Raw genomic sequence first — 13531 nt, 5'->3', positions numbered from 1 at the left:
GTTTATGTACAAAATAGAATCCTCTCTCCCCGATTATTACATTAAAGATACTGATAAAATCTTGCTTGTTAGATGTGGAAGTTTCCCACCACCACTGGCTTCCCCAGAAGCCCTTACAGGATGTCACCAGTGCAATGCAGTGTGCTGCAATGATGTCCAGGCTAGTGATGGCTTTGGAACCAGTCATTGCCCTTAATGACATTACCATCAAGATGAAGAATAAGGAGCCATATTGCAAGTGTGGCTATGCTTTTAGTGGCATGTAAGTGGCATGAGATGTGTTGGAGCATCTGAATCTGCTGTAGGTAGTTGTCTGCTCTGACAGATTGGTGTGTTTTAACTGAATTAAATGAATCCCACATCTTCCTGTAGTGGAGCATAAACAGGTAATTCTCAACCACCATATTGCATGGCCTGGGGTGAATTATAATATTTCAAATTAGAGTAATAACACTGATTTTCAAATAACACTTAAGAACTCTGTGGTAGAGTAAAAAATTAATGAGCTTCCAAGTTTCTGAATTAATACTCTCTCTATGCCTCTTGTCTCACTTTTTCTCCCTTGCCATTGTCTTCCTCCCTGCCTGTGAACTTCCTGACTTTTCTGTGTCCTTAGGCTGTGGCTGAGGAAGGTGTGAGTGTGCTTGTTCACTGCTCTGATGGCTGGGATAGGACAGCCCAGGTTTGCTCTGTAGCAAGCCTTCTATTGGATCCATATTACAGAACTATGAAGGGATTCATGGTAAGCGGGTTCTTTCACAGAGTAAATGAAGTAGTGTGGCATCACTTCAGATGAATGTCTTTGTTTTAAATAGGAAACAAACTCCATAAATGTCCATAAATATACCCTTTTGTTTTGTTTGTTTCTCTTAAGTAGGAGGGAAGGCTTCTATATGTTCATGTTATAGTCTCCTGATTTCTCTATGAAACATTATTCAAGGTGGGGATCAGTTGGTCACCTACATTTGTTGTTTTGTTTTTTCCTAATCTTGATTGAGAAACTTTCTCATAGCCCAGAGGGCATTTGTGAAAGCAAGAATTTGTACTCATTTGAAATGAGCATTTTAATTTTGAGTGTCAGAAGTATGTCTTTTCTAGACATGAGATTGCAATAAGCAAGCTATATTGGAAAATCTCCTTTCGCAGGTCAATCAGCAGCAGTAAAGCATCTAGGAGTGGTTATCAAGTTACTGGTCACATGTTAAAAATATGTTTGAGACATTTATAAGTTCTATTTTAGAAAGCAATGAAACAAGATGTTTGAAGTTGTGCTGTAATACTGGCACTCTCTCTGCATCCATGAGGAGTGCTGTTTTCCTGAGCTGGCAAGCAGTGCTCATTATTTTTCTGCCAGTTCTGAAAATTACTTAGATTTCTAATATTGCCTTCTTCCATTGTTCTTGCTTGCCACTTTTCTGATCACTCTAAGAATTAACTGGGATTCCAGCACTTCTTGTTTACACCACCCTTCTGCCTGCTTCAACATGTCAGCTCCACTCCACAACACTGAATGCAATATTCTCATTTCAGGTGTTAATTGAAAAAGACTGGATTTCCTTTGGCCACAAATTTAACCACAGGTAAGGCAGGGCTAAGGTTTTCCTTTCTATGTATGTGTATGTTTATGTAGTCTGTATCTGCTGCCATTCCAGTTCTTCTTTGTTGCTGCCTTACAAAGCACTGCAACAGGAAACTGCCGTACCCTTTTCTCCAACTATGTGATTTAGCTGCCTGGAAAAGTCAGGGTGAAATATTTCTATATATGCACTCCAAAACTGCTAAGGGGAGTCCTACATGCTGCTCTTGCAGCTGCTGTGAGCACTCAGAGGTCCATGTGAGTATTTGTGTGTGTATTTGGTTTGCAAAACCACTTTGGAGTCCAGCAGATCTCCTCTGAGTGCCAAGGCCCCCCACATCAAGTCCCTGTTCATCAAAGGGACTTCTACATCTTCCAAGGCAGTACTTAATCTTAGGCATGTCTGTGAGTTACCTATTACATAATATAAACTCTTCCTGTTACAGTCTGTTCTAAAAAACCCAGCAAGATCTGCTCAGAAATGTCAGGCAAAGTGGGTAATTTATTTGACCAAGTTATTTTGAACATCAATCCAAAGTAAATGCTATAATGTAATGAAAAATGTTTGAAGACTTAATATATTTAAACATGGGTACATTTTCCCATTTTCTTTCTTTCATGACTTTACTTCTGTTTTCTTTAAAAATTAAAAATGCAATTTTAATATTGGGGTTCAATTACATTATATTGCTTGATTTGAATATAAATTTGTTATGGTTTAAAAAACCAACAAAGTTCAGAAAATCTGAGCATCTTCACAGCACCTGTGAAATTCCATAGGAATTACTACAGTTCATATGATACTGTCAGTTGGTCTTGATTATCAGTGGCACAAGGTATTATGAAATGCAATAACCACTGATAGCTTTGGTTGGCTGTTCAATATTGCTGTATTTTCTTTGATGGTAATAGAAGTTTCAGTTTTAGATATTTATAAAATTCTACTCTGTTGGCATGTGTAAATATAAGTGCACATACACCCCCCGCCAGGAGAATAATTGATTGAAAATGCTTCTTCCTATTATATAGACTTACAAAATACCTTTTACTTCTATGTGTATTTTATTTTCGGTCTCCTTTTCTTCATTGCAAGTGGTTCCAAGAGGCATTTTTATACACAGAAAGTTTCATGGTCACTTGACAGTCACAGCAGCATGTAAACATTTTCCACTTCTAGAAATTTCACCAAGAGAGGGCAGCTTTAACCTGTTTTCTGCTGATGTTATAATGAGAGCAGATAGCTCTCCTGCTCAGTTTTCTCATTTGGGGAATAATCTACTATTAAGAAACTGTCTTCAGGCACACTTTTGTCATTAAGTCATTTCAGTCATTTTTCTGATAACTTATGTTACCAGGGTACAATTTATACTGATAGCATTAAAAGATGGCTATGCAGCAGCCAGCTTTTTGTAGCTGGAATATAACAAGACAACCAATTAAAGAGAGTTTTTTTGTTTGCAATTCTGCCTCCATTCTACTTCATGATTCTTGCATCATTTTTAAAAGTAAAAATATAGTAATACTTGAGATTTTAGAAATGAATGCCTAGGATGTACCTTGCACACTAAAGTGGGGGGTGTGTTTTCCTTATAGTTAATTCAGTTTTCTTACAGGAATTCAGGTTATAATTGGATGTATCTTGTCTTGTTTCAGGTATGGCAATTTAGATGGAGATCCAAAGGAGATATCACCTGTTATTGACCAGTTCATCGAATGTGTTTGGCAGCTAATGGAACAGTTTCCTTGTGCCTTTGAATTCAACGAAAGATTCCTCATCCACATACAGCATCATATCTATTCTTGCCAGTTTGGGAATTTCCTGTGTAACAGCCAGAAGGAGAGAAGAGAGCTGAAGTATGAAAATGCTTTCTTTAGTAGCATATTTGTGCATGGGGTCTGTGGCTGGTGGTGTATTGAGCAGTCAGACATTCTCCAGTTTGCATGTATGTGTTTCATAAGGCACAGGGTGTGTGTCTTCTGGCAACACAGATTAATACCAAAAAAAGTTGATCCTCTGCAGTGTAGCTGTGCTGGGAGCATAATCCATGATGTGCGTGACAGGGATTAGTGAAAACTGACAAGAGCATTATGCCTTCAGCCATGTGGGCCTGCCTTTACTGCAGCCCTGACTAAATACAAGGCAAGCTGGCCCTGTAACTCCAGTATGAAATTATGGTAACTCTAGTTAAATTCTCAGCTTAAGAGTTACTGCTCCTCTGTGTTTTAACCTGTCTTTGGATCTCACATCAGGACATTTTAGTCCTGCTCTCTTAGGTACTTCCTGATGAACATTCTTTTTGTCTGGTAGCCCTCCCCAGGACTGAGTCAGCAGACTGTCCTTCTAGCCCCAAAGCAATTATGAATTATCTACCTGTCCTGAGGCCCAAAAAAAGATAGCATCATGATTCCTGGCAGTGCTCATGTTTGCATCTGCTTCCCAGGGCCCCGGCTCCTTGATACATGATGACATCCATTGTTTTTCTGAAGCAGCCTGGTGATGTCAGCAGTAGCAATGAGAGGAGGTGCTGCTTACTGCTGGCTGCTGCCATTTGCTCCCTTTCACTGCTCAAATACAGAGCAGCCACAGTGAATGTCCATTTAAAATCAAAACCTTCAGATCACCACATCCCAAGACCCAACTGTGTAAGAAATTGTAGCTCAGTGGGATAGGAGTGCTTTTAAATGTGGGGATCTCTTTGGTGCAGAGATCTGTCTGAAAGCTCACTTAATGGAAATTATCCTCTCCACCTCACAAGGAACCAGTCTCTCCACCTACTCATTCTAGCTGTTTTTGCTTTATGGGAAATGGATCAGAATTTGCTTTTAGTGAGCTGCAAGGGAATTTGGGTCTCTGTTTCTCTATGTAATTTAAGTCTAATTCTGTCAAGGAAGCTGATTGTAAACTGGAAGTATGGAGGACAAGAATGCTGCATCTAAGCTTTAGCTATCCCTGAATTGTAAGAGAGGCTTTAATATATTTTTATTTAATGTATTGTTTTTCAGAATCAAAGAAAGAACGTATTCATTGTGGGCTCACTTGTGGAAAAATCGTGCTGATTACCTGAATCCCTTATACAGGTCAGACCACAGTCAAACCCAGGGGACCCTGCACCCACAGATAGCTCCATGCAACTTCTTGTACAAGTAGGTAGTACCACTTGCTGCTGGGAATTGTAGCGTGGGTTGGGTTAGTACAGAACAGAATGCCTTTGTATATAACTATTTCCTGTTCTACAAGGCCATTTATAGAGAGTAAATTCAGTTTCAGATGCAGAATGTTTGTTCCCTGTGTGCTCATAGTCAGCCAACACCTCTACACCATTCCACAACAGAGTATTAGTCTGAAAAGAAGATTAAGATTAAAGCTATATTGATAGTCGTGTGTCCTAATTTCAAGGCTACTCACTTCTTCCACTGAGAAATGCTTCTTTCAGTCCTGCTGTCATCTGCTGTTTCTAAATTTACAATCACTTTAATTTCTTCCATTCCAAGATTATGTGATGTTAGTTTGGATCAACTGGTGTCAAAAGTAAAAAGGATCTTTTCAAGAAATCATATTATTTCATTGCTAAAACAAGTATTTTGTAAAAAAACCCAGATTTTGCCCATGGTGTTATATCAGGTAAAACAAAGTTAAGTTTTCCCTGATATTTCTTCAAAATATAACAAAATACCATAACTTCAGAATTATTACCATTGACATTCTGAGCTGATTAATTGTGCCATTACTCTTAACACACTTTGGGAGAACTTGAATAGAAATTCATTAAAACTGTCATTTAAGTAAAACTGATCAGTTGGTTTTCCAGTTGCAAGTAATAGCACCTGTTATAAAGTCAATAAAAATCCTGAATGACAGAAATCGAATTCTTTCATGTCTATATACCAGGTCACATCCACTTTAAAACAATTTAAAAATAGTCATTAATCGTATTCTTTGGGATAGTGGGATTTATAAAAGAAGTACTGATACAGTAGATCCTCCAATGGATAAATAATCCTGTTGATTTTAATCAAATTACTTGGGTGTGTAAAGATTTCCAAGCATGAGCTATCAGATGATAAACTTAAGGGGGAATGTGATTTAAATAGTATATTATTGGGATAGGAATAATAAGCCACCAAGCAGCATGCACGGGCTCCAAAAATATCTGTCAGCTCCTTGGCCAGACAGCTGCAGCTGACAGCAGGGCTGGGCTGCTTAACCTGTCTGCTGAACTGGTCACACACCCAGGGCCTGCCTGTGGCCCTGTGCCAGCAAGGCAGGAGGAGCACCAGAGTAACACACAATTACAAAGCTGAGTTCGTGGGAAGTTGAACAACAATTGAGAACTACAAATATGAAAAACTGTCTTTACTAACATTGGCTATTTTATAGGTACCATTGCTCTAAAGCCCATAGTGTAGAACAATAATACCAAAAAAAAGCTTGCATTCAGTGAACCTTTCTCAGTTGTGGTCTAAACTACATGCATCTTTCTTTCTATTGTCTATCAGAATTAATTTGAGCTGCTTATGTCCAGCTGCCTATGAGTTGCACCTTCAGAATGGAAAAAATGCAAATGAACAACGAACTTTACTAAAGAGCCTATGAACTTATGTGTATGCACTCTAATGATGAATAAGCATGGATAGATAATTTAGGACAATATGTGTCTGGGGAGAAAAACAAAACAAAGAAAAAGGTGTGCATTTAAGTCTCATGAGGCTACTTCACTAAATGGGAAAATTGCTGACCTTGCCATCAATTCCAGGTTCTGGAGTGGTATGTACAACCGCTTTGAAAAGGGGCTCCATCCTCGACAGTCAGTTACTGATTATCTGATGGCAGTGAAGGAAGAGACTCAGCAGCTGGAGGAAGAGCTGGAAGTCTTGCAAGAGGTAATAAACAGCTGAGCTTGATACCCCAGACTTGGTAACTGATTATAAATTAAACCCAGCTCCATATGTTGCAGAGTCCGCTACACATTACATCCTTTTCTGGAAGGAGGATGTTCAGCCATCCTCTTTGTTCTCAGATTGTTTGTGATTGTTTTGCATTTAAGACACAAAAGTGGACTTTTTTCTTTAAGGATAAAATTTTACCTGTGTTGATACACAAGTACTACTGAAAGTAAGTTTAATCCTTCTGTAACTCAGCAGGAATTGTAGCTCAGAAGAATGCTGTAATTCAGCATTGGTGTGTGACAAATTGTGCACTTCTCATTCTCCATAAATGCAAATAGTCAGTTTTAAAGGGTGGGTTGGCCTTTGGAAGTTTATTTAAACAGAAAAAAAGCAAGGACATATAAGAGGATTTCTGCACCCTAAATGTGTTCTCCTGGTAAATCCTATTTCCTTCATTTCAGAGATTGGCAAATCTTCAGAAATCACAATCAGGTAATAATAAAGTCAAGAGTAAGCAACAAGACCGAAGCAAACAGTTTGGACTGTATGCCTCCAACAACAGCTTAGCTAACACTCCCCAGGAGTACAGCAGTGATCTGAAATCATTCCCATCCCGGAGCCCTTCTCAAGGGGATGAAGATTCCGCCCTGATTTTGACACAGGACAACCTGAAAAGCTCTGATCCTGACCTCTCAGCCAACAGTGACCAAGAGTCTGGTGTGGAGGACTTAAGCTGTAGGTCCCCAAGTGGGGGTGGCTGCTTGCCTAGTGAAGACAGTGGCAAGGACTCTGATGAAGCTGTGTTTCTGGCAGGCTGAAATACCTGCATGGCAGCAAGGATCCAGATAATGTAAAGTCTTACACAGTCTGGAATGACATCTTTTCATCAGATGAAGAATGGAAGTGGTCTGTGGCCTAAAGAAATAATCCAAAGAACGGGAACTGTGCAATTGTGTAAGTTAAGATCCGAGCAGAACAAGTTATTACTAATTTTAAGACATTACACTAAAGAAAAGTAGTGCTGTTATATTTCATTAAGCCAATATGGTGGTTGTTTTATCAATGCTGTACATAATTATTCCTTACTTTGTACATTTCCACAGTTATTTATTGGACAGGATAATAGTTCTTTTCCTAAGATGTGAAATTCCAAAGAACTCTTACAGAAGGCTGAAGATGCATTACTGTTAGCCTCACTGGTGAAGCAGTCAAAACTTATTTTTGTAGAGCTCATTTACCTTCAGACATATGTATTTTCTTTGCTTTTTTCTTCACAAGAAGTTAGAACAATTATTTTGCATATTCTCCTACTAATATCTTTTACAGCAAAGTAAAACTAACAAATGGACACCCTGGCTCAGGGGACAAGGATTTTTTGATCCTTAAAAAAAATCCATTAATAAGCAGTTGCTGCTGCTGCTGCATCTGAATGCATCCAATTTGTACTCAATTCTCAACCAGTGTTGAAAGTTCAGTAGATTCTGTGACCAAAACTTCAAGGCTCACACAGCCTTTGTGCTAAAACACCCCTTTGTAACAAAAGGTGCACCAGGCAGTTTGCTCTTGACTCTTTATGTTTTATTTATATCTTACCCTTGTTCCAAACCACCTACATAAGATATAAAGGTAAAATTTTAAAGGTGATAATATCTCTGATTCTTCAGCCCATTTTCCTACTTGAAAATGTTTTGAGTGGAAGTGAGGTACATACACAGAGTAGACAGAATAGGGAATATCAAATCACTTAAAGAAATCACTTATGAAAACATCATTCTGAATCAGTAAGTAAATGAAAACTATGCCCATAAAGGAACTGTTATAGAGCATATTTCTTCCAAATTTTGTTATTCAAAATAAACTAACCATAACCATAATGGTGTTTCTTATCCTCACACAAAATTTCCCTTTTAGTATTTGCCAACCTGAACACAGCATAGCAATACTAATTTAAGAAAAGGACTGATTCACTATTCATCAGAAAGTTTAATCTCGTTTAAGAATTCAGCTATTTTTAAGAATAGGAGTAGTATTTTTCATAATCAACTGTTCAGAAGTAAACAACTGAAAAATCTTCAAAATTTGGAATGTCTTGAAACTCACTAAAAAGGTGGCCAGCCATATTAGGCTGCAACTTGATTTCAAGTTTTTTGTTTTTTAAAATTTTATTTAAAGCCAGTGAGTTAAAACTATAATTCATATGGCTGCTTTTACATGCTTGAAGACAGTGCAGAATTGAACTCTAGTAGAGCAAAGTGGTAGTAATGTGAGTTTACTTAGATTGCATTTCACACACTCCTTCAAGTACAGACCTACAGAAAGAACAGTATTATATAAATATACCTCAATTTAGATCATCAGATTTTAATTGTTGTCTGCTTTTCTGGAATGGCTTTTCATTCTGTTCTGTGAACATGTTATTAAAAGTGAATAGGTAAACTTCAGTATTATTACTATCCTCTAAAGGGAGCTGCTGTCTTTGAACAAATAATTCTTAACAGCAAGGTTTATCTTAATATTATATTGGAAAGGCAAGATCCTCAATTTGATAAATTACTATAGTTCAATTCAAATAAAAACAACAATAAATGATATTCTGTTGAGAATCTAGCCTTCTGGTTTTTAATCTTTATGAATTTTTAATAAATTAAAGCCCTGATTTTAACTGCACTTTTAAAAGTGTTTTGTATTTTGAACATAGCCTGTAAACTTTATGGCATTAAAGGAAACTTTGAATGGGTTTTCTCAAACTAAAGAAACATGCTGCGAAGTCAGCAATGAAAACAAAACACACAAATATTTTGCCAAAAAATCAGTCTGAAAATTGGCAATGTTATTGTACATATTTAAAATGTAAAATGGTATATGAAGACATTGTGTTCAACTAGACATGTATAGAAATAAATGCAGAAGAGGAAGACATGCAAATTCAAAGCACTGTCTTTGTGTTGCTTATGCAACTCCTTGTAACTAGCTTTACAACTACAATATTAACATACTAATATTTTCTTTATTAAGCCTTCACTTAGCAGCCCTCTGTGATGTGTCTTTTAGTCCTTAGAGTTCTTGCATTAACTATTACTGCTTACATTGTACTGTATGTATTTGTGGCATTATCAGGCTAATGAGAAACACCTTCAAATAAACACTTAGGTGTTCTGAAATGTTATTTCACACCAAAGAATGAAACAAAGGATTTCTTTCCTGATTTTTGTAATAGAGTTCTTCATTTAATCAAGAGTCACTTTGTCATTGAGATCAAGGCATTCTTGTATCTCCCCTACTCTGATACTTGAATCCAGTAGTGCAGTTGTGGAGGAATCTACAACTGATAACTAAACAAGCTGAGACACTCATAAATTGTGTTAATTATATGAGAACATGTTATACTCCTGTATTTCTATTTTTTTAGGAAATGAGAAAAAAAAAAAAAAAAGATGAAAAGACTTCCCTATTAACTACATTGTTTTCTTATAGCCTTGCTGCAAATCTTTGCAAATTTGGCCCATTTTCAATAAGGCCACTGTAATTTGAAACAGGACACAGATGAACTAAACTGCTGAAGTCCTCACTAGTTCAGGCTGCTCTTTAGTATCAAAATGTGCCTCTAAGGGACACTGAAGGCAATGGGATCAAACAGCTGAAGCCTCCTTTACAGAAGGAAAACTATTTGCCAGCTGCTTTTATTGGTAAGTCTAGACAAGAAACAAATGTGGTTAACTCTCTAAAAAGCTGAGAAATTAATTAGTTGGAGGGCACAACAACACGGCATCAATAAAAATAAAAAAGGAAAAACAAAGTAAAAGGACGAAGGCAGGGAAGGAAAGCTCTTTGTAAAATCAGCAAGGCAGGGAACCAGGTTCTCTGAAGACAGAGGCAAGCCAGGGCATGGGTTCACAGCATGAAAGATATATAATGACACAAACCAACAATAAAACCACAAAAAGCAACAATATGGGATAGCCTTTGCAATGAAGGTAAGAATGCCATCACTGTTGACCAGCTAAGATAATGCTTTTCTGTGGACACTGCCCTCAACTGCATACAAGAGTTCTCAAGCAGATCACAAACACAGCCAAGGCCAGGGGCTGCTTCTGTGCAGAGACAGGTAAACACCACAGTGACCGAAAAATCCTCCAAGGACAGGTAAGCTGCTGACAATTCATCTGGGAAGGGAGGAACATGTGCTGGATGAGTTTGAAGTAGGTCAGCTTATGACAATACTAAGACACACGAAAAATATGCCAAAGATCTAGAGCCAAGTGTGCTGCAAACCCTGAATTCAGAGAGGTGCCAGAGTGTGGGCATAAGAAGATAAAAGAAAACATTCAAATTTACTTATATTATTTAAATTGCCAGTAGAGCACCTGAAACCAGCAAATCCAATAATGTTAAATGTTAAAATAAAATGTACTAGTCTTTTAATATAAATCATTCTGTAAAGAAGCTAATGAAACCTTACAGGTCCACCAGAAAAACAACTGAATCAGGCAAGGACTGAGTCTGTTGCTAAGGTTATTCAGATAAATTTATTCTGTTTCTGAAGACTAAAGAACACAGTTCTTTATATTGAGGTATTCCCTTGTTATTGAAATATAGGCTCTCTTTATAGCTTATTACTGCATAGAAATGTGATGTCTACAGGTATCTGACAAAAACAAGGCATTTTCAAAACCCAGAGACAAAATACAGGTTTTTAAAGCCCATTTTAGTAAAGGTAGCTCCAAGAATTACTGCTGTTTAAATGGTTGAACAGGAAAAGCTCAAACCACTGCACATGAAGATAAAAAGTTTGTCCTTGAGTATTGTACTGCATCCACTTCCAACACAATTCTATATCCACTCAAAAAGTCCTGCAATGCCCAACTGTGTCTGTAAGTTATACAAGACATATTAAAACCCTAAAGCCTTTATTTGTAAGTTTAGCACATTACAGTATTTACTGTTCAGAATAGTTAAGGCTCTGATACTTGACTTTGTTGCCAAAGTTTTAACTGAGTTTTACCTGAAGGTCTCTTAAATCTCTATTTTATAAAAATTTATTCTAGTATTTGAAGGGAGTAGTTAGAACTTGGACATGTATAAAATTTCTAACTTCCACATTTGGTCCAGCTCCTAAGTGGCAAAGCTGCCGAGTATGTAAAGAACAAACAGAATTATAGTTCATGCTGCTCAGAACTGACTGTCCAGTCTCTTGTTTGCAGTGGTGGCTGGTATAGTGCCTCTCAGCAAGTTCAGACACCCAGCTGGGAGGAGCAGCCAATACCCCAGAGTGCTTTCAGCCCTTCAGAAGGATCTCGCTGGAGTGGAGGGATGGACAGAGAGGAACCTTCAGAAGTTCAACAAGAGCAAATGCAGGGCCCTGCACCTGGGGAAGTTCTGGGTTCCTCAGAACAAGGAAGGCATGGAGCTCCTGGAGCCATGCCAGCAGAGGGCAACAATGATAAGTGGATCACATCACTTAAGAGGCTGAGGGAGCTGGGCTGTTTAGGCCAGTGAAGACTGAGAGGAGACCCCATCAATGTCTGTAAGTATCCAAAGGAAGGGTGTCAAGAGGGTGGAGCCAGGCTTTTCTTTGTGGTGCTGAACAATACCACAAGAGGCAAATGGCAGAAACTGATGCCTGGGAAGTTCCACCCAATTATGAGGAAGTTTTTCACTGTGTGGGTGACTGAGCGCTGGAACAGCTGTCCAGAGAGACTGTGGAGTCACCTGCACTGAGATATTCAAGAACCATCTTGGCACAATCCTGTCCCATGTTCTCTAGGATGACTCTGCTTCAGCAGGGTGGTTTGACCAAATGACTCAGTGTGAACCTTTCCAACCTGACACATTCTGTGATTTAGCAGTACGATCAGGTATTAAAATTAGGCAAACCCCAGACTCAATCAGCAGTTACAACAAAGAATGTACACTCCCCTCTGCAAACAACTGCAACATCAGAGCTGAGCCATCTTCTTACTCTTGAATTTCTTGTTCGTTGAGTTGGCTTTCCCACTGGGAGAACATCTGAGAATGACAATGTGCAAAGCTCCCAAGAAACAAGTCATTGTACGTAGCCTTTTATTCCAGATTGCTTAAAAGCTCTCTTGACGTATTTCAAAAACCATTAGAATATGCATCTAACAGCACCCGCCATTCTCTTACACTTTGTGGGAAACTGGACTTACACCTACGCTTCATATTTTGGCAAAAATTGAGGTAAAGAATGTGTTTAACAGCGGGCTACCAGCATGCTACCAGCTACCATCCCTAACTCTGACAGAGAGAGTGTTATCAGTGTTCTACCTAGTCTTCTGGTGAAAGCAGACCAGGGAAGGCACAACCAATGTAGGACTAAAACAAAAGAAAAACAAAACAACAATAACAAAAAAATCCCACTCCAACCAGTGTCAGGTAGACCCTTAAAGAACATAAACAGGTTGGATATTCTTGGATGTGACAGCATTCCTGCAGCTAATCCAGAATACATCATCATTGAATACAGAGACTTCTGTGCTTCTTTTCTGGAGGATGGGTTTGTGACAGCAGAAGGGGCTAAAAAAAGGAAAAATATCCAAAGAACAGTAACAATGACATCAGAGAATAGAAAGGGAGAAAAAAGAACTTAACTTTGAAATCCCTAAACGACAAACACTGAACTTGCAATACACAGTGACATTTTCTTGTAGATTCTACTCCACTACCATCAGAAAGACTCCATGGAGAACTTCCCAGTTTGAAAATTTGCTTACTAAAGTAACATAAGAGGAAAAGCTGAAGAGTTCAGAACTTGTACTAGCAAATCCTGTTATAAAACGTATAAAGAAGATACTAGCCCAATACAGCAAGAACACCAGATGTCTGGTCATCCATGCCTGTCTCTGTTCACAAGAAACAACAAAAAACAGCTCTGCACAGGATTGTGTGTAGTCTTGAGAGTTAACTAGATTGTCAGAAACAGATCAGAAACAACTCAGCACAAAATTAGATGGGATTTTGCCAAGAAGGTTACAGTGATGACTTACACCTAACTCTTCAGAGCTGCAGAAAACACACTACTCAGACACAAGTTCAGAACCACTTAGATGT

At 38.2% G+C, this 13531-nt stretch overlaps 1 protein-coding gene across 2 annotated transcripts in view; it reads left to right on the top strand.

The window, feature by feature from the left end:
- MTMR7 (myotubularin related protein 7) overlaps positions 1 to 9130 on the top strand; it is a 41102-nt gene extending 31972 nt beyond the window's left edge. Inside the window, exons 9-14 of one of the 2 annotated variants that reach the window (XM_063155962.1) lie at positions 617 to 742; positions 1531 to 1580; positions 3230 to 3430; positions 4580 to 4720; positions 6331 to 6457; positions 6925 to 9130. In XM_063155962.1, the coding sequence (XP_063012032.1) occupies positions 617 to 742; positions 1531 to 1580; positions 3230 to 3430; positions 4580 to 4720; positions 6331 to 6457; positions 6925 to 7281 (1002 nt within the window). In that variant the 3' untranslated portion in view covers positions 7282 to 9130. The remainder of the gene's footprint in view (positions 1 to 616; positions 743 to 1530; positions 1581 to 3229; positions 3431 to 4579; positions 4721 to 6330; positions 6458 to 6924) is intronic. The other variant, XM_063155963.1, reaches the window with a different exon arrangement.
- The last annotated feature ends 4401 nt before the right edge of the window (positions 9131 to 13531 follow it).

The sequence above is a fragment of the Melospiza melodia genome, chromosome 5, assembly GCF_035770615.1.
Source record: "Melospiza melodia melodia isolate bMelMel2 chromosome 5, bMelMel2.pri, whole genome shotgun sequence".
In the NCBI taxonomy this organism is placed as follows: domain Eukaryota; kingdom Metazoa; phylum Chordata; class Aves; order Passeriformes; family Passerellidae; genus Melospiza; species Melospiza melodia.
The sequence above is the reverse complement of the archived record's forward strand: the minus strand, read 5'-3'. Positions and strand labels throughout refer to the sequence as shown.